Genomic DNA, 18441 nt, shown 5'->3' with positions numbered 1-18441 from the left:
AACTAGGGAGATTTACCTCCAGATTCAGATTCAGATTCAGATCTACTTTATTGTCATTCTAGTACACGTGTATACAGAACGAAATTTCGATACATCTGACCCGCACAGTTTCCTTGAATGTACAGATATAAATAAAATGTTGTATTGAGTTGTAGTATTGAGTGCTAATAATATACTAAATAATTATGGCTATGTATAGTATTTTACAGTAGCGCAAATAGTGCAAGAGGAGTAGCCAACCAGATGTGCAAAATGGGCAGTCAGGTAAACCAGTCAGGTAAACAGAACAATAACACTGTAACAATAACGCTGTAAGTACTGTAAGTACAATAGTGCAGAGAAACAGATGTGCAAGGAGTGGCTAGCTATAAAGAACTGCCAGTAGTGCAAAAAGTCAAACAGAACCCACAGATGTACAGATTAGCAGCAGTTTAGATTTACTATGTGTTTGAGTGACCATTTAACAGTCTAATGGCCAGGGGGACAAGACTATTGTGGAACCTGGTGGTCCTGCACCGCACACTGCAGTACCTCTTCCCAGAGGCTAGCAGAGTGAACAGTCCATGATGGGGTGAGAGGGGTCCCTGATAATGTTCTTAGCTTGGGATAGGCAGCGCTTCTGGCCAATGTCCTGAATGGAGGGAAGAGAAGTCCCGATGATTTTCTCTGCTGTCCTGAGTTAGCTCCAGAGTTAACTACGGTAAATCTCTAAAACTGAAATTCAAATGAGCCTTAAAGGGTTAATAATAGAGTACTTCTTTAAATTTGCTTTATTTTCACAACTAATGCATGTGTGATTGTGCGTAAGTGGTTGATATAATACTAATATACTGGGCTTTCACTTCATTTTCGGGATACATCCTGCAAACACATTTGACCCTTACAGACATGGTTTTGTAGTTTCAAGTCACACAGTGGCTAGATAAATTGAACTATATATCGTGTGTAAACATAGTTTTACACAATATTGTTGCTGACAGCATGTGCATCTCTGTCCTAAGATTACATTTTATATTGACTTTCTTGCTACTGCAACCCCTGAAGACCAGATGGGTTATTTTTTTCCCTCTGTATGTTTCTATCTCGTGCTACAAGTTATTAAATTGTGCAAACATGATTTTAGTTTGTTAAAGTCAATAGGCATCGAACTGTGTTTTCCGTTTGACAGGGCCGTCCTAATGTTTTAAATTATAGGATTACAAGTATTTGCGTTGTCTGTGTCTTATTGGTGTGTGCTTCTTAATTTAGCCCAAGATTAGTATCTACAAAAAAAGGCAGAAGACCTAATGGATTTTAACACACTTACCATTTTTTCTGGACTATCAGTCGCACCAGCCCAATAATGCATTATTAGGAGTATAAGTCGCATTTTGGGGGGAAATTTATTTGATAAAATCCAGCACCTAAATCATGCACATCATCTTGAAAGGCAATTTAAAATTAAAATAAAAAATAGAACAACAGGCTTAACAGGTGTATGCTTTTGTTACGTTACATGATTGACATGCCTGGTAATGTCAGTAATCACGTAACATATTGAGAGTTATTAAAAAAATAATAAAAAATAATAAAAACATGCTTTGTTTAACTCCAAATCACAAAAAAAAACAATACAATCTCCACCCTTTGTGCCACTCTTACTGGTAAACAACACCCCCATCTCGGAAGGTAGACAATAAGCAGCCTTCTCCTTCTGCTTCTATGTTGCTTGCGTCACTCATCGTCACATCCACTTCTTGCTATCTCCACACCTTCTTTCTGCTGACTGATCACCATTTTTGGCTGCATATTCCACTGTTTACAGTTTGTAATCTGCAGAATATGGGTAAATTCACACTGCAGAGAATAATGCTCAATTATGAATTTTTTGGGGTGAAATTCTGTGTTTTTCTGAGATTGTTCACATTTCCAACTAAATGCGACTTGTATGCTACTTGATCTTTCTTTAATGACACTCAACAATTGTTTTCATCAGCTGTGGTTGTTTATTTCTCCGCGTCCTCCCGCCTGGTTGAAGGAAGAATAGTGACGTATACGCCTATCAATGACATACAAGTTGCATGCATGTGCCTTGACAGTTCAGACAAAATTTACATTTCAGGAGATTGGATATGTATCGGATTTTAAACCACATATTTAAGTGGCCTGGGCCTGGATTATAATATTATGTTAATCATTTAACATACAAGTCCCATCAGAGTATAAATACACTACTGTATGTGAAATCCTAACGACATGATGGGATGCTATTATGATGCTGCAATTGTGTATATTTGTGTGTGTATTGCCAAAAGTAGAAGAGCGCTCTTAACTGACATTAATGAATGGAAGGCTTCAGGACACACACACACACACACACACACACACACATCTACATTTCCCACATAGGTCTCTAATTGTATTCGCCTGTCTAGATGTGTGGATGCGTTTACCCAAGGGAGCGAGTGTTTGTGTGATTTTGGAAATAATGTTTGTTCTGTGTGTGTTTGTGCGCGTGAGTCCTGTGGGAGCGCACCGGAGGGGGTTTGAGCGAGGAGATGTCAAGAGCCGCAAGGAACGGAGGAGTTGGGATGCGCCAAGGGTTTGCGTGCACACTTGTGGTTGACAGCTCCCGAGTCGTCTGATCACAGTGCAACTATAATGAGTCAGAGGCGATGCGTCTTGCACATAAACACACACAGTCACACACGTTACAGTGTCACTCCTAACACTTTCACACCCACACAACCATCTCCTTCGTTACTTCCAAGTGTGCAGCTTGCACCCATCGAGTATCTCCAAACCCCCCATTGTCATACACTTTTGGCACAATTGACGACATTTTGGCAGGTGCCAAATGTTGCTTTTGGCCACATTAGTGAGACGGCCTGACAGAAGTTCTGCTCTTTCTTGGGGCTGCTTGTTGATGTTGCTTTTACTGGACATCATTCCTGATAGATCATTTTTCCGATTTTTATTATTACTTTTGTTATTGTTATTCATTGTTCAAGGATCCCCAAACCACCTACTGTGGTGTGTCTTGCAAGTACAGCCATCTTCAGGCCGTATTTTGGGTTAGGGTTTTGCTAACCTTACCTAAAACAGATAAAACTGGTTTCAATGGTTACCCTAACAGGAGAAGCTTCTTGATCTGACTCAGATACAGCACCTTCATCATCTGTTGCCGTTGGTTTGCGGTGTAAAGTGTCATCTACACTTCAGAGATGAGCAGTACTTTGGCCTTGAATGGCAGCGTTGTTTGACAATACTGATACTAGATCTTAAATAGCTGGGGAACAACTCTTTTTTCCGAAGGTTCGAGTTTCACATTTTTGTTCATTATTTTGTTCAAAAAAATAATTATCATTATGTATGTATTTGTAATATATTATAATCGTATTTATAATATAATATAATTATAATTATTTTAGTTCATGGTATATTATTGTATCACTTATTTTATTAATTTTTGTGAAATCTGTCCCCGTGTACCTTGCGATTGGCTGGCAACAAGTTCAGGGTGTCCCCTGCCCACTGCCCGGAGATGGCTGGGATGGGACCCTAATAAGGATAAGCGGTACAGCTAATGAGATGAGATGAGATGAGATTATCAAAACATCTTAATATGACAGGCAGAGCGCACTTTTGTCTGGCCTGGTTGCTCTTTTTTGATATTATTATTATTATTTCCGCCTAAATTGAACTGTTTTTGTGTGTCCATAATCTATTATTCCTATCGTATATGGCTGCAAGGGGGGAATGGCAAAAGGCCTTTTTACTGGGAGGCGTGTTGCTTTTGCCTGCCTTAAAAGAAATGCAGGGTTGTTGCCATGATCCATTATTCCCGGTCCATTATTGCTGAGAGCAGGGGCTAGGAGAGCGCAATTTTGATGAAGCAGGCCATTGTGGCCCGCTTTGTGTCATGCATGGGGATTGATAAAGCCCACGTTGTGGATTTTTTTAAAGCACGGGGGGTTCTGGTCCGCATTACCCGTGATAAAAGAGGGATTACAGTACAAATAATGGTTGGTTGGTTGGATCCCTAACCCCTAGGGTCCTAGGGACACTATTTCCTGTGGTGTGTCTTCGGCAAGTACAGCTCGGTGGTACCCTTCCCTCTCCAGGCCAACATATGTTTCCACCTGGTCTTGAACTGGGGACCTTTCGCGTGATAGGCTGCACTACTGAAACATACAAAAAATGGATCCAATGATAATTTCCAGGTTATTGCAAATATGACACAAATATTTAGGTGTAAAAATGCCAACTATTGGCCTATCGACTCACATTATTTATTTTATTTTTCAAACTGTAAATCTTTGTTATAAGCTCTTCTTTTCTGGTGCAATTGATATTTTTGGGCAAAATGAAGCTGGTCTGTGTGCTTGTTTGTATGTGTTACCAGCGACTGTCTTTTGTCTCCCTCAGACAATCCATTTCCCCAAATACCCCTCACCTCTGCCGCTATCCGTCACCACAAAAGACACAGTGCACCTTTAACGTTTGCACTAAATTTCACTCATTTGCTCCTTGTGACTTATTTTCTCTTTTTTTCCCCGGTATAGATCCACACTTCTTTAATTAACGGCCGTCCCAGTGCGGACGACCCGTCCCCGACCCTGCTGAACTTCACCTCTGCCCGCTACATCAGACTGGTGCTCCAGAGAATTCGGACGCTCAACGCGGACCTCATGACGCTCACCCTGCACGACCCCAAAGATATCGATCCCATTGTGACCAGGCGGGTAAGGCTGATAGGGGTTCTTTAAACCGGTGTTTCTCAACTGGTGGGTCGAGACCTACTTTTGGGACCTATTTTTAAAGGGTCAATAAATGATTGTCAATTACACTATTTAACAATACTGATGGTTATTCCCTGTATATGCAGGATGTCACTTGACAATTCACACCAAAGAAAAAGACTGTTATTTTACATATGCCAATCATGGCGGATAAAAAATGATGATATATGGATTCTATTATTAAGAAAAAGTTACTGATGTGAAGCGTTTTGGATTTCATTGGAAATGCAGCTAATTGGGCATTAAGGGATAGTGTTTATTATTCGAACACTATCTCGCTGTATTGTGTAGAGCACCTGAAAACGAGTGGTCAAAAATACAAGGAAGAATAAGAATTATGGAGACTCAAAGTGACCAAAGTGAACTGGCAACCAGTGAACTGGCAACCAGTTCAGGGTGTCCCCTGCCCACTGCCCGGAGATGGCTGGGATGGGCTCCAGCCTCCCCCCGCCCCCCCCAGGACTGCCGATGGACTAATAATTTTGTCCATCGGAAACGGTCCCAGGAATCGGGGGGCCCGAAGAAGAGCAGCCCGTGCCTGAGCCCAAGTGCGACGACAGCGACGGTCATTTGCAAGAGCCGACGGACAGGAAACCTCTTCCTCTTGGTTGGGGAACAAGGGTGGCTGGTAGCCATAGACACACTGGAAGGGAGACATGCCAGTGGAGGAGCAGACAAGGGAGTTGTGGGCGTATTCCACCCATACCAGCTGTTGCGCCCAGGAAAGAGGCTCACGGGAAACCAGGCAGCGGAGAGCCGCCTCCAGTTCCTGATTGAGGCGTTCAGACTGTCCATTAGATTGCGGATGGAACCCGACGAGAGACTGACCGAGGCTCCCAGGAGACGGCAGAACTCTTTCCAAAATCCCGAGGCAAATTGAGGACCTCGGTCTAAAACAATGTCTTTTGGGATTCCATGTAGGCGGAAGACATGCAGCTGGACCACCTGCGCTGTCTCCCTTCCGGACGGAAGTTTGGGCAAGGCCACGAAGTGGACTATTTTGCTGAACCGGTCCATAATCGTCAAAATGGTTGTCATCCCTTCCGAGGTAGGCAACCCAGTAACGAAGTCCAAGGAGATGTGGGACCAAGGACGTCTGGGGACTGGTAAAGGTTGAAGCAATCTGGCAGGGGGCCGATTAGAAGTCTTCTGCCGAGCACAGGTTTGGCAAGCCCCGACGTACTCCTGGTTGCCTTAGCCAATGAGGGCCACCTGAAACGTCGGGCCAGGAAGTTGCTGGTGCGGGTAGCACCCGGGTGACAGGAGAGGCAAGAGTCGTGCCCCCATTGAAGGACCTCCGACCGTAGGGCTTCCGGGACGAATAGCCGCCCCTCTGGACAAGTACTGGGGCCTGCTTGGTCTTGGAGGGCCTCCCTGACGCGGTCCTCAATGTCCCAGGTGAGAGTGGCCAGTAACCGGGACTCAGGAACAATGGCTGTCGGACCCTGGGAATGATTGTCCTCCTTTTGAAACTGGCGAGAGAGGGCATCTGGCTTGACATTGCGGGACCCGGGGCGGTAGGAAACGGTGTAGTTGAAACGGGTGAAGAAGATTGACCAGCGGGATTGTCTCGGGTTCAAACGTTTAGCAGAACGGATGTATTCAAGATTTTTGTGGTCAGTCCAAACTAGGAACGGAACTGGCACCCCTTCCAGCCAGTGGCGCCATTCCTCAAGGGCCGATTTTATTGCTAGCAGCTCACGATCCCCCACGTCATAATTGCGTTCGGCGGGGGATAAGCGACGTGAAAAGAATGCACAGGGGTGCATCTTTTGATCCTCGGCTGACCTTTGGGAGAGAACAGCCCCAACACCAATGTCCGAGGCATCCACTTCAACAACTAGCTGACGCCCCGGGTCAGGTACTTGGAGGATGGGCGCCGTCGAAAATCGAGCCTTGAATGCAGAGAATGCTTTGTCAGCCGCAGGAGACCATTTGAAAGTTTCCTTGGGGCTAGTGAGAGCCGTCAGGGGACCCGCTACTGTGCTATAGTTCCGAATAAATCGTCGGTAAAAATTGGCGAAACCCAAGAACTGCTGGAGCTTCTTGCGATCCATGGGTACAGGCCAGGAGGTGACTGCCAACACCTTCGCAGGATCCATCTCCAATCTCCCCTCCACGATGATATACCCCAGGAAAGACACGGTTTGGGCGTGGAACTTAACGAAGAGGGAGTTCTCTAGGAGTCGTCGAAGGACAAGTTGGACGTGCTGCGTGTGTTCCTCCAGGGATTTAGAGAAAATCAGAATGTCATCCATAGACAAACACAAACTTGTTGAGTACATCACGCAGCACGTCGTTGATAAGGGACTGGAAGATGGCGGGGGCGTTCGTTAGACCAAAAGGCATGACTAAATATTCATTGTGCCCCGTGGGAGTGTTAAAAGCCGTTTTCCATTTATCTCCCTCCCTGATACGGACCAGATGATAAGCGTTTCTGAGGTCCAGTTTAGTGAACACTGTAGCCCCTTGCAGCAGTTCAAAGGCGGAGGCGCGCAGTGGGAAAGGGTAGCGATTCTTAACTGTTATATCATTAAGGCCCCTGTAGTCAATGCATGGTCATAAGGAACCATCTTTCTTGCCAACAAAGAAAAAAACAGCTCCAGCCGGGGAAGAGGATGGCCGAATTATTCCAGCTGCCAAGGCCTCCGAGATGTATTCCTCCATGGACTGTCTTTCGGGTGCAGAAAGGGAATAGAGACGACCCCGCGGGGGAGTAGAGCCAGGCAGAACGTCGATAGCACAGTCATAGGGGCGATTTGGGGGAAGGGAAGTGGCCTTGGCTTTGCTGAAGACTTCCCGTAGGTGGTGATAACAGGCAGGGACCTTGGACACGTCAGGGGGAGACTTGGAAGCCACGGGTCGGTCGGGGTGATATCCAGAACGTAGACAGGTTTGATGGCACTCGACGCCCCATTCCATGACGGTCCCCGAACGCCAATCAAAGTGAGGGTTGTGACGTACCAGCAATGGATGGCCCAAAACGAGTGGCTGGCCGGGGGATGGGAGCAGGTGGAACCGAATTTGCTCTCTATGATTGCCAGAAAGTCTCATCTCCATTGGTTCGGTAACATGGTTAACTGTGCCCAGAAGACGGCCATCTAGTGCTCGGGCGGTGATAGGAGTAGCGAGGGAATTCAATAGAATCTTGAGTTCGTGGGCGAGGGAGAGGTCCAAAATGTTAGCTTCGGCCCGGAATCCACTAGCGCAGAAAAGTCTCTGTGGGGAACCAGCAATCAAGAGATGCACTTCGAGGGAAGGTCGAGAGGTTTTGGAGGACGGGATACGGGCAGAACTCAATCGGACGCTTCCGTTGTCAGACCATTCCCCCTTTTAACGGACACGTTGAGATTCGATGCCCCTTGCCGCCGCAATAAAGACAAAGTCCCTCAGAAACCCGCCGCCAGCGCTCTTCTGCCGATAGCGCTGCCTGAATAATCTCCATGGCTTCGTGAGTAACTGTCATCGGGGGTCGGGGCGTTTGGAACCCACTTGGCTCTTTGGGCGAATTCGTCGGGAGTCGTATTGTTCTTCCCCTCTCCTGTCCCCGTGCTTGGACCCGACGGTCAATTCGCGCCGTCAGTGCAATGGCTTCGTCGAGGGTATAAAGTGGAGTATTGGACATCAATTTGTCCTTCAAGTAATCGGCCAAACTGTGGAGATAAGCGTCCACTAACGCTTCCTCATTCCAATTACTCTGGCTAGCGAGTGTTCTGAAGTCAATGGAGTAGTCGGCGACCGAACGTTTTTCTTGGCGAATGTTAAGCAGGGAGCGGGATGCGTCAGACGAGGCAGACCCAGTATCGAATACTTTCAGGATCTCCTGGGAGAATAGTGCAAACGAGAAACATGCCACCGATCCTCGTTCAAACTCAGCGGTACCCCAAAGCCGAGCTCTCCCAGTCATGTGGTTAATGACGAACGCTACCTTGGTTCTCTCGGATCGAAAATTTCGGGGTTGGAGATCAAAAATGAGTCGACAGTTTACGAGGAAGGCACGGACTTGGGTAGGGTCGCCGCAAAACATTTCTGTTGCACCCACAGGGGGTTCTGCTGCTTCGGAGACATGCGAGGTAGGCAATGGAAGACTCGGCGGGAGTGTTTGTGGACTCGGAGACGGGTTGACGGAATGCGGAAATGGTGACGTCAGTAATTTTGACAGCTGCTCAGACAGGCTCGCTACCTGCTGTTGGTTCTGTAGTAAGAGGTGTTGTTGCTGTTGCAGAAGACCTTGTTGCTCTTGGACTTGTTGTAGTAGTCTGGCGACGTCACTTGCAGACTTCTGTACGGCACTCTCGGTCCATTGTAGCCGTTGTAGAGCGGAAGGAGGCTCCGAGTTGCTTGGTTCTTCCTTCGGAAAAACGTGCGCTGATCTCATGATGTGGTCTGATTGTTCTGTCAGACAGGACGAAAGGAAGACTGAGATCACTTGCGCTCGTTTCTTGGTTTTATTGAAAGGAAGGAAATGACAAGGTGGGATTCTTCGATCTTTTGGTTGGCGGATTGACGGAACTTGACAGGCGGGTGAAGGCTTGGCGGGAACGGTCGCGGACAGGCGTAATCGTAGTGTTGTTGGCCGGGGTTGGAGAAGAAGGGCGTCGTAGTATTCGGAAAAGAGTTCAGGAGTCAGACGGGCAGGGCAGGTCGTAGGCAATTACAGAAACGGGTCGGCAATGAAGATCAATCAGAAGAAAACAGGGAGCAGGCAAAGAGTCAGAGGTACGGGCTTACTGAGCTGAAGACAACAGGTAGCATGAGTACAATCAGACAAAGTGTTACCGTAAGCTGGGGATTTAAATGTACAGGGTGCGCCAATCAGCTATTCTGGCTGTTGGCACCAAAAACCTGAGCACAGGTGTTCCCAATACATGTGATTGTGACACTAAGTTGTTATTTTAGAAATGCTTATCAAACTGGGTGCTCTTTAAGCTAATTTGTGACAAAAAGTAGCTTTTTGCGTGAAAAAAGATTGGAGACCCTTGCCTCCAAGGGACTATTATCAATTGCTGTTTATTTTTGTTTTGTTTTTACAACATGTGACCGTATCTTATTCAATAAATTTCAGAAGTGGAACTTTTTTTCTCAATTTGGGTCGCTTGTAGTTTGGTTGGGATGGTGGGTCCTTAAGTCAGACCAGTTGAGAACCACTGCTTTACACAAAATTGTCATATTGAATTTTGAACATACTGATGATTGATTGTGCATAATTCTTCTATGTTGTTTCTCCTCAGTACTACTATTCCATCAAAGACATTTCAGTCGGAGGGATGTGTATCTGTTACGGCCATGCAAAGGCATGTCCACTCAACATAGTTACCAAGGTAAATTACTTCAAATTGGAAAATCCTCTCTAAAACCTCTGAGAAATCGCCTCAGGGTGTTAAGTTTTATCATTTCTATGTGCCGATTTGATATCAAACATTTTCCTAAAGTGGGGACACAGATGTTGTCTGGCGTGTCAGTTCAAACAGTTGAGCGTTTGACAGCAGACACCTGAACTTCTCACATTTTTTTTTCTTCTTTTGGCCTCCTATCCTGCACATTACCTCGGGCTGAAACCATCCTTCCCTTCATGTGACAACCTCTAAGATTGTTGATGTCACTGAATTAACAAAGTTCTTTTTGACTCTTTCTAATATTTCTCAATATGTTATGCATTGGACCATAATTAAGTGTGGTGAATTTATACATAAAATTAACTGAATTAATCTTCTTTCCAGAATGCTTAAATATTATTGCACACATTACTGATAATGGAGAATGTCTCAATATTTTTAAATATTTGATCATCTCTATAAAAGGTGCTGTGTTTTACTACTCAATTTTATGTTTTATCATCGTTTTTTATCGTCTTTTACATTCAGACAGATATCTTAAACTCAGCTCAACAAGTTTTGACTCATTTGCATTAATAATTAGAGAAAAGATCTAACATTTTTACATTAGTGTACTTTAAAGCATAACTTTAAAGCTTTAACGCCTCCAGATTTGAAGTAGTTTTAATACAAAATAATTTAATTCTTAACCTTTTAGCGCTACATATTTATGCATGTTCTTTTTCCTTAGAAAATGATACAAAATTTGTAGTACCGTATTTTCCGCACTTAAGGGCGCACCGGGTTATAGGGCGCACCCCCAAAAAATAGTTTTTGGTCCTATATCTTCCATAGATAAGGCGCACCGGATTATAAGGCGCTACAATGGGAACGTTGACAAAACAGTCAGATGATTCAGTCAAACTGATTACGCCCTTAACATTCCCAAAGCTTGCAAAGAAGCAAATACCTGTCGTAGACACGTGCGGATGCGGTTTCCGTACGATGTCACTCAAATGCATTATTTCAAATATCATTCGGAAGATTAAAGTCTTGGGATTCAAGAAATGCCAACCATTCCTTACTTTCTATTTTCTTTTTTGCTCGCAACTTTACTGTGCATATGACAATAAACACTTGGAATTGAGTTTAATTCACTCAACTCATCACAGCAACCTCAAGATCGTTCTTAAACAAGATACCGGGAAAATATAAAGCCGCATAGCTCACCTAAGTTCGCACGTTGAATAACATACCTGCCAAGTACCACGGTTTTGCCGTAATGAGTACGGTTTTCTTGAACCCACTACGGTGTTACGGTTGGATCACAAAATACTACGGGTTTCCCCTTAGAAAATAAATGAAATAAAATCGTAAAAACATTCCACCGCAATATGGAGACAAAGTACAATTTCAAACAAAAGTCTATTGGCGCTGCCAGAATCAACTCCTTTCCCTGAACAATTCTCGCGCCGGCGTGATGAGGGGGTCCTATCGTAGATGCAGTGCCGGAGCTAAGGCTAAGCGGCTAGCGGCATTATAAGTCTTCTGTACCGTCCGTAATCATCGTAAATGTGAACTCTATACCAAATAAAAACAAAGCGCACAGGAAGTGCAGTTTGCTGTGTTTTACGGAAACGTGGCTCACGTCTAGCATCCCGGACGCTAACGTGGAGCTACCCGGAGCTAACCTCCTCTCCGATTCCCCGCTGCAGTGGACTCGCTAACACGAGGTAGTGCATGCCTGGGCACAAAGATTTAAATAAATATATATATGAAATCAAATGTTTTGTTTCTTATTGTATCAAATATTGAAAAGAAAAGAAAACTATGAGGGTTTTCTATGACTGTTATATTAAATACATTATTGAGCTTTCTTTCGATTCGCAATATCCCCCCACCCCACCCCGGCATCGTCCTGGACCTGACCGTAGTTACTAGGCTTTTTCACTTTCAAAAGTTGGCAGGTATGGAATAATGATACGCAATCATGGTCTTCTTACAACCGTGAGTGTAGTAAATCCAGGAGAGTAGAATATTTACAAATACAGACTAATGAAACATGTTTCTTTATGGCGTAGTTTAGCAAGCTTGCTATTCAGTCATCTTTTTCGGCCAATTGAAGGGTTTGTTTTGGCCCTCTAGCCTATCCGAGGCTCCGAATAACTTCAGCCAATAGCGATCGATTTAACGGATGATTGACACATCTTTTTCGGCCAATTGCAGGGTTTGTTTTGGCCCCCTAGCCAATCCGAGGCTCCGAATAACTTTAGCCAATAGCGATCGATTTAACGGATGATTGACACATCTTTTTCGGCCAATTGCAGGGTTTGTTTTGGCCCCCTAGCCAATCCGAGGCTCCGAATAACTTCAGCCAATAGCGATCGATTTTACTGATAATTGACACATCTTTTTCGGCCAATTGCAGGGTTTGTTTCGGCCCTCTAGCCTATCCGAGGCTCCGAATAACTTTAGCCAATAGCGATCGATTCAAATGATGATTGACACATTGGTTAGCCAATGAAACGCCGGTATATAAATCCCAGCATACACTGCGGACTACTCCACGTTTGGGGGAAAATCGAGTCGGCGGCTGTTGCGTAAGTTGCGAGACCTTGCGATTTAATATTGAGCCATATATAAGGCGCACTGTATTATAAGGAGCATGGTCAGCTTTTGAAAAAAATTAAGACTTTTAGGTGCGCCTTATAGTGCGGAAAATACGGTATTTCTTTACATTAGGCTCTAACTAGAGCTGCAAAGATTTATAAAGTTATATAAGTAAAGTGCTTCCTTATAAACACTAAGATTTTCCCTACGGGGATGAAAAAAGTATCCATTTATCTATCTATCTATATAATCATTATAATCATCACATGCAATAGGAATATTATTGTAGCGAACATATTTAGCCACCATTGTAGGCAAAAATAAAAAAAAACACAAAATGCAGACACAAAGACATGGACATAAACATGTAGGACATGATCTCTAACCTAAAATATGACGCACCGGTAATAGCACAAACAAAATAAGGTCAATGTAGCCTAATTGATGTTGTTGCAGTACATTTGGCTCTCCTGCACAGCCAGTAGCGGTTTGGCAAATGTTCAGAGGGCAGATCCGATGGAGACCTGCGAGCAGATTTGTTACTGATTGTCCACCGAACATCTGTTAGGATGCATGCTCAGCACAAATGCCACGGGGAGCCAAGAGCTGCAGCATTTTGTCTCTGATAAAAGTGTGTGGAATAGGGATGGGAGGATCAACTCATGGCAAAATAATCACACTTGGCCCACAATGCGTTATTGTACCCTGCTCAATTTGGCAGCCTTTCGTCATCAACCAATTTGCAGAAAGTACTCAATTGAATTACTAAGCCTCCAAATTGGCAGATGTCTTCCATTGGAGTGTTGCGCTCCAACTGCGTTATTATGATTTTTTTTTCTCTTAGGAAGGTGGTGGTGAACCCATTTGTTTCCAGCTGATAATGTGGAAAGGGAAAAAATATATTTTTATCTGGCTTCCCTTGCGAATACAATATTGCGAAGTATGAAGACCTGGCAGCCGAGTGCAGGGAGGCGGGCTGGAAAACAACAGTATGCCCAGTAGAGGTGGGGTGCAGGGGTTTTGTGGGCTCCTCTACTTCCCGCTTGCTCAGAGACCTTGGAGCAGGCAACCGGAGAGCAACTAAAGAGCTGTCAGAAGAGGCGGAAAAGGGCAGCTTCTGGCTATGGTTGCGGAGGAATGACAGGAACTGGGGGCCCTTCAAGTAAAACCTAAGGCAACAGTGGGTTTGGCAGGAAGATTTCCCAGCCATCGCTCCGCCACCGGGAGATGTCCTGGGGTTAAAGGAGCGAAACATCAATGACCGGTGGTCCCCAGCTGATGACCCAGTCAGGCCCGAGTGTTCAGGGCACACAAGCATTCCAAAGGCGCCGGAGGAGGCGCGTCAGGCAGAAATGCCCATCAGGAGGACTACCATCCTGTATTTCCATTTGTTATTCTAGACAGGATCCAGTGGCTGCTGTGGAAGACCAGTTGGCATTCAGAAAAGACTGAAGGACAACCAGGAAAGACTGGATGACTGCAGTAAAGTCTGCACCGGGAGTGAGGGGATAGTCACCCAACACACTAGTTCTGTAAAGGACACCCAAACCCACTACAAAGTCAAATAAAGGAAAACAACCCGACGGCCCTCAGAGAGGCGGGGTGGAAGAAGGGCCAAAACGGACAGACCTCACGGCAACGACTGGAATGGAATTTGACAAAGATTTGAGAGTACTGAGGAAATGCAGGTGTGGGTAGGAAAAGGTGACGTCTTTCAGGGGTCTGCAAATCCACCAAGGAAAGATGAGGTGCCCATCAGGGAATCAGCAGAAACAGTGCACTGCATCTGCAGGTCAGACACTAGGAACCAAAAGCCAGATCTCAAACCACGGAGCAAAAGGATCCAGTGCTGCTGAAGAAAGGCGGAAGGAGGAAAGGCAGGTTGTGGAGGGGCCCCCGAGGAGATTGGAACCAGGAACACACCGGAACATCAACAAGCAACAACCAGCAAGCAGCCAAAAGCAAGGAGAAGAACCGGGACGAAGGCAAGCTATCAAGCCGCCAAGACCCAATGAGTCTATAGTCTGGGAGAAGTTGGACACTGATATAACCGCACTTTTGGAGCATTCTTTCCGTGGCCAGGTAGAGACAAAGCTTAACACCTTAGGAGACATTCTGTACGAGGAATGCAGTATTCGTTTTGGGGTGGTGGAAGAGAAGCGACAAGAAGTGTCCAAGCAGAAAGGGAGGAGAGAACGAGAGATTGAGCAATTGATGTGGAGGCAGTGCCAACTCCGAAAGCAGTGGAGGAAGGCAAGACAAGAAGAGAAAGAGGGCTTGAAGTCACTGTGGGAGGAGGTGAGGGGCAGCCATACCAACTTGAGAAGAGCAGAACGGATATGTCGTCGCAGAAAGAGGAAGGAGAAGGAGAGAATCAACTTTTTCAAGAACCCCTTTAAGCATGCAAAACAACTGCTGACAGACAAAAGGAGTGGAAAGCTGGAGATCATAAAGACAGAGCTTGAGGAGCATATAAGGGAACAATTCAGCGACCCAGCAAAGGCCATCCCGCTGGGATCCCCGGGGTATGTTCCCCAGTCATCCCCATCAACACTGCTCCCCCCAAACTGAGCGAGGTTAGGGAGGTGGTTCGGAAATCAAGAGCAGCCTCAGCCGCTGTACAAGCTGTACAAGTACTGCCCGGGCGTCCTGAAAATCCTGTGGAAACTCCTGCAGGTGGCATGGAAGAAGAACATCATCAGCAGAGAGCGGTTACGATCTTCATTCCAAAAGAACAGAAGTCTAACACAATCGGCCAATTCAGGAGCATTGCACTTTTGAAAGTGGAAGGAAAGATCTTTTTTTCCATCATGGCCAAGAGGTTAACCAGCTACCTCACAAGTAACAGCTGTATAGACACCAGCTGCCAGAAGGCTGGTGTCCCAGGATTTTCAGGGTGTGTGGAGCACTTGGCAATAATTTGGGAGCAAATACAAAGGGCAAGGAGAGAGAAGTGCGACCTCCATGTTGTGTGGCTGGATCTTGCCAATGCGTACGGGTCCGTCCCGCACCAGCTGATCAGCTTCGCCTTGGACTTCTTTCACACGCCAGACTGCATTAAAGGCATGGTGGCCAAGTACTTTGCAGAATTGCAGATGTGTTGTGCTCACCAGGACTTCACTACAGGATGGCAGCAGCTTGAAGTGGGGATAGCAATGGGATTTTCTATCTCTCCCATATTGTTCATCGCGGCCTCGAAATCATCCTCATCGGGGCTAGGAAGATGGTTGGCGGAGTGAAACTGCCATCTGGCCAAAGGCTACCACCGTTGCGAGGCTTCATGGATGATGTCACCACCATTCTCTGGACAGCAGCATGCACATCAAGACTGCTGAAGAGGATTGATGAGCTTGTAGGCTGGGCAAGAATGAAGATCTTGCCATCTAAGTCCCGAAGCCTGTCCCTAAGGAAAGGTATCAGGAACGACCATACCATCTTCACCTCAGGAGGAGAGCAGATCCCGCTACTATTAAAGCAACCCATCCGTAGCCCTAGGGCGCTCCTACACAGCAGACCTCTCAGACAAGCAGGCGGCAGAGGCTGTGAAGAAACAGCTTGCGGAAGGCCTAGCCACGATCTATCAGAGCCAGCTCCCAGGCAAATATAAAGTATGGTGTTACCAGCCCATACTATACCATCAGGTGATGTGGCCTTTGAAGGTCAGTGAGGTCCCTTCCTCGCTGGCAAGCAAGCTGGATAGGCTGGCAAACTCTTATATTAGGAAGTGGCTGGGGCTGCCAAGATGCCTCTCAGACGTGGGCCTCTTTGGTTGGAACATACTCCAACTGCCGCTGCAAAGGCCCGGATGGTTTGGAGTTGAGAGAGTCCTCCGATCATCTTGTTAGATCAGCGGGCACCATAGTTCAAACAGGAAGAAGGTGGAAGGCAGAAGAAGAGGTTGACCAGGCAATCGGCAGGTTAAAACATCGCGAAGTGATCAGCAGGGTCCAAGTAGGGCGAGCAGGCCTTGGTTGGAGCGACGTGCCCGTCTTTTGGTCAAAGGCTTCCAGGCGGGAGGGGTCATGGACAGGTCTTTGTCGTGGCGCGACCTGTGGAAGATCCCTCAAGCCAGGCTCAGCTTCCTGATCCGGGCGACGTACAACACACTGGGGCGGCAGTAGCTCAGGAGGTAGAGCGATCGTTTTAGGATTAAGGGATCCCAGTTCGAATCCCGGCTTGTCCGTGTTACATGTCGAAGTGTCCTTGGGTAAGACATTGAACCCCCAATTACCCCCAATAAGCAGGTTAGCGCCTTACATGGCTGCACAGGTCACGGCCGCTATTGGGAAATGTGAAGCACATTGTAAAGCGCTTTGGGAAGTCATTGACTTGAAAAGCGCTATATAAATGCAGATCATTTCAGATCATTTCATTTCATTTCATTTCATTTCATTACCCAGCCCCCAAAATCTACATCTGTGGTTCGGCACTGATGCGATTTGCCCCCTCTGTCATACCATCAATGCGAACCTTCAGCATATCCTCTCAAGCTGCAAAATGGCACTTTCCCAAGGCCGCTACAGGTGGCGGCACAATGCCGTCCTAAAGAAGCTGGCAGAGGTAGTCGAAGGTTGCAGACAGAAGGCAAACAGTCAGCCAGCTCCTCCATCAAATCACCTCATCCAGTTTGCAGGGGCTGGCGACAACGTTCGCGAAAACACCAATGCCCCTGGCCCGCTACACTCTGGGAGGCTCCTCTCGCCCGCCAGCGAATGGAGAATGAAAGTTGACCTCAAAAGGCAGTTGCAGTTCCCCAGGGAGATCGCAGAAACATCATTGCAGCCAGACATTGTCCTGTGGTCTGTAGCCAGCAAAGCGGTCCTCCTGGTTGAGCTCACTGTCCCTTGGGAGGAGGGAATAGAGGCAGCATACGGGAGGAAACGGGCGAAGTACCTGGCAGCCGAGTGCAGGGAGGTATGCCCAGTGGAGGTGGGGTGCAGGGGTTTTGTAGGCTCCTCAACTTCCCGCTTGTTCAGAGACTTTGGATGCACAGGAGCGGGCAACCGGAGACCAACTAAATTTTTTTTCTCTTAGGAAGGTGGTGGTGAACCCATTTGTTTCCAGCTGATAATGAGGTAAGGGAAAAAAGATATTTTTATCTGGCTTCCCTTGCGAATACAATATTGCGAAGTATGAAGACCTGGCAGCCGAGTGCAGGGAGGCGGGCTGGAAAAAAACAGTATGCCCAGTGGAGGTGGGGTGCAGGGGTTTTGTGGGCTCCCCTACTTCCCGCTTGCTCAGAGACCTTGGAGCAGGCAACCGGAGAGCAACTAAAGAGCTGTATGAAGAGGCTGAAAAGGGCAGCTTCCGGCTATGGCTGCGGAGGAATGACAGGAACTGGGGGCCCTTCAAGTAACACCTAGGGCATCAGTGGGGTTGGCAGGGAGATTTCCCAGCCATCGCTCCGCCACCAGGAGATGTCCTGGGGTTAAAGGAGCGAAACATCAATGACCGGTGGTCCCCAGCTGATGACCCAGTCAGGCCCGAGTGTTCAGGGCACACAAGCATTCCAAAGGCGCCGCAGGAGGCGCGTCAGCCAGAAATGCCCAGCAGGAAGACTACCATCCTGTATTTCCATTTTCATAACCCACTTTCCAATTCCAGTACATGTAATTACCTTTTTGCATCTATTTGAACATTTCAATGATTATTGAGTCAAATGAAGCCACAATTCATCCATTTCTCTATGATGACATATTTACAACTATAGACAGTATTACATCTTCAATTCATTG

At 46.4% G+C, this 18441-nt stretch overlaps 1 protein-coding gene across 1 annotated transcript in view; it reads left to right on the top strand.

The window, feature by feature from the left end:
- Positions 1–18441, top strand: part of lama2 (laminin, alpha 2) — a 278494-nt gene that overhangs the window by 43928 nt on the left and 216125 nt on the right. The window contains exons 6-7 of the mRNA XM_088324972.1: positions 4545–4724; positions 10013–10102. Of these exons, the coding sequence (XP_088181098.1) occupies positions 4545–4724; positions 10013–10102 (270 nt within the window). The remainder of the gene's footprint in view (positions 1–4544; positions 4725–10012; positions 10103–18441) is intronic.

This window comes from Urocampus carinirostris, chromosome 20 (genome assembly GCF_059441175.1).
Source record: "Urocampus carinirostris isolate Australia breed hairy pipefish chromosome 20, RoL_Ucar_1.0, whole genome shotgun sequence".
Lineage (NCBI taxonomy): Eukaryota > Metazoa > Chordata > Actinopteri > Syngnathiformes > Syngnathidae > Urocampus > Urocampus carinirostris.
This window is presented reverse-complemented; position numbering and strand designations above follow the sequence as displayed.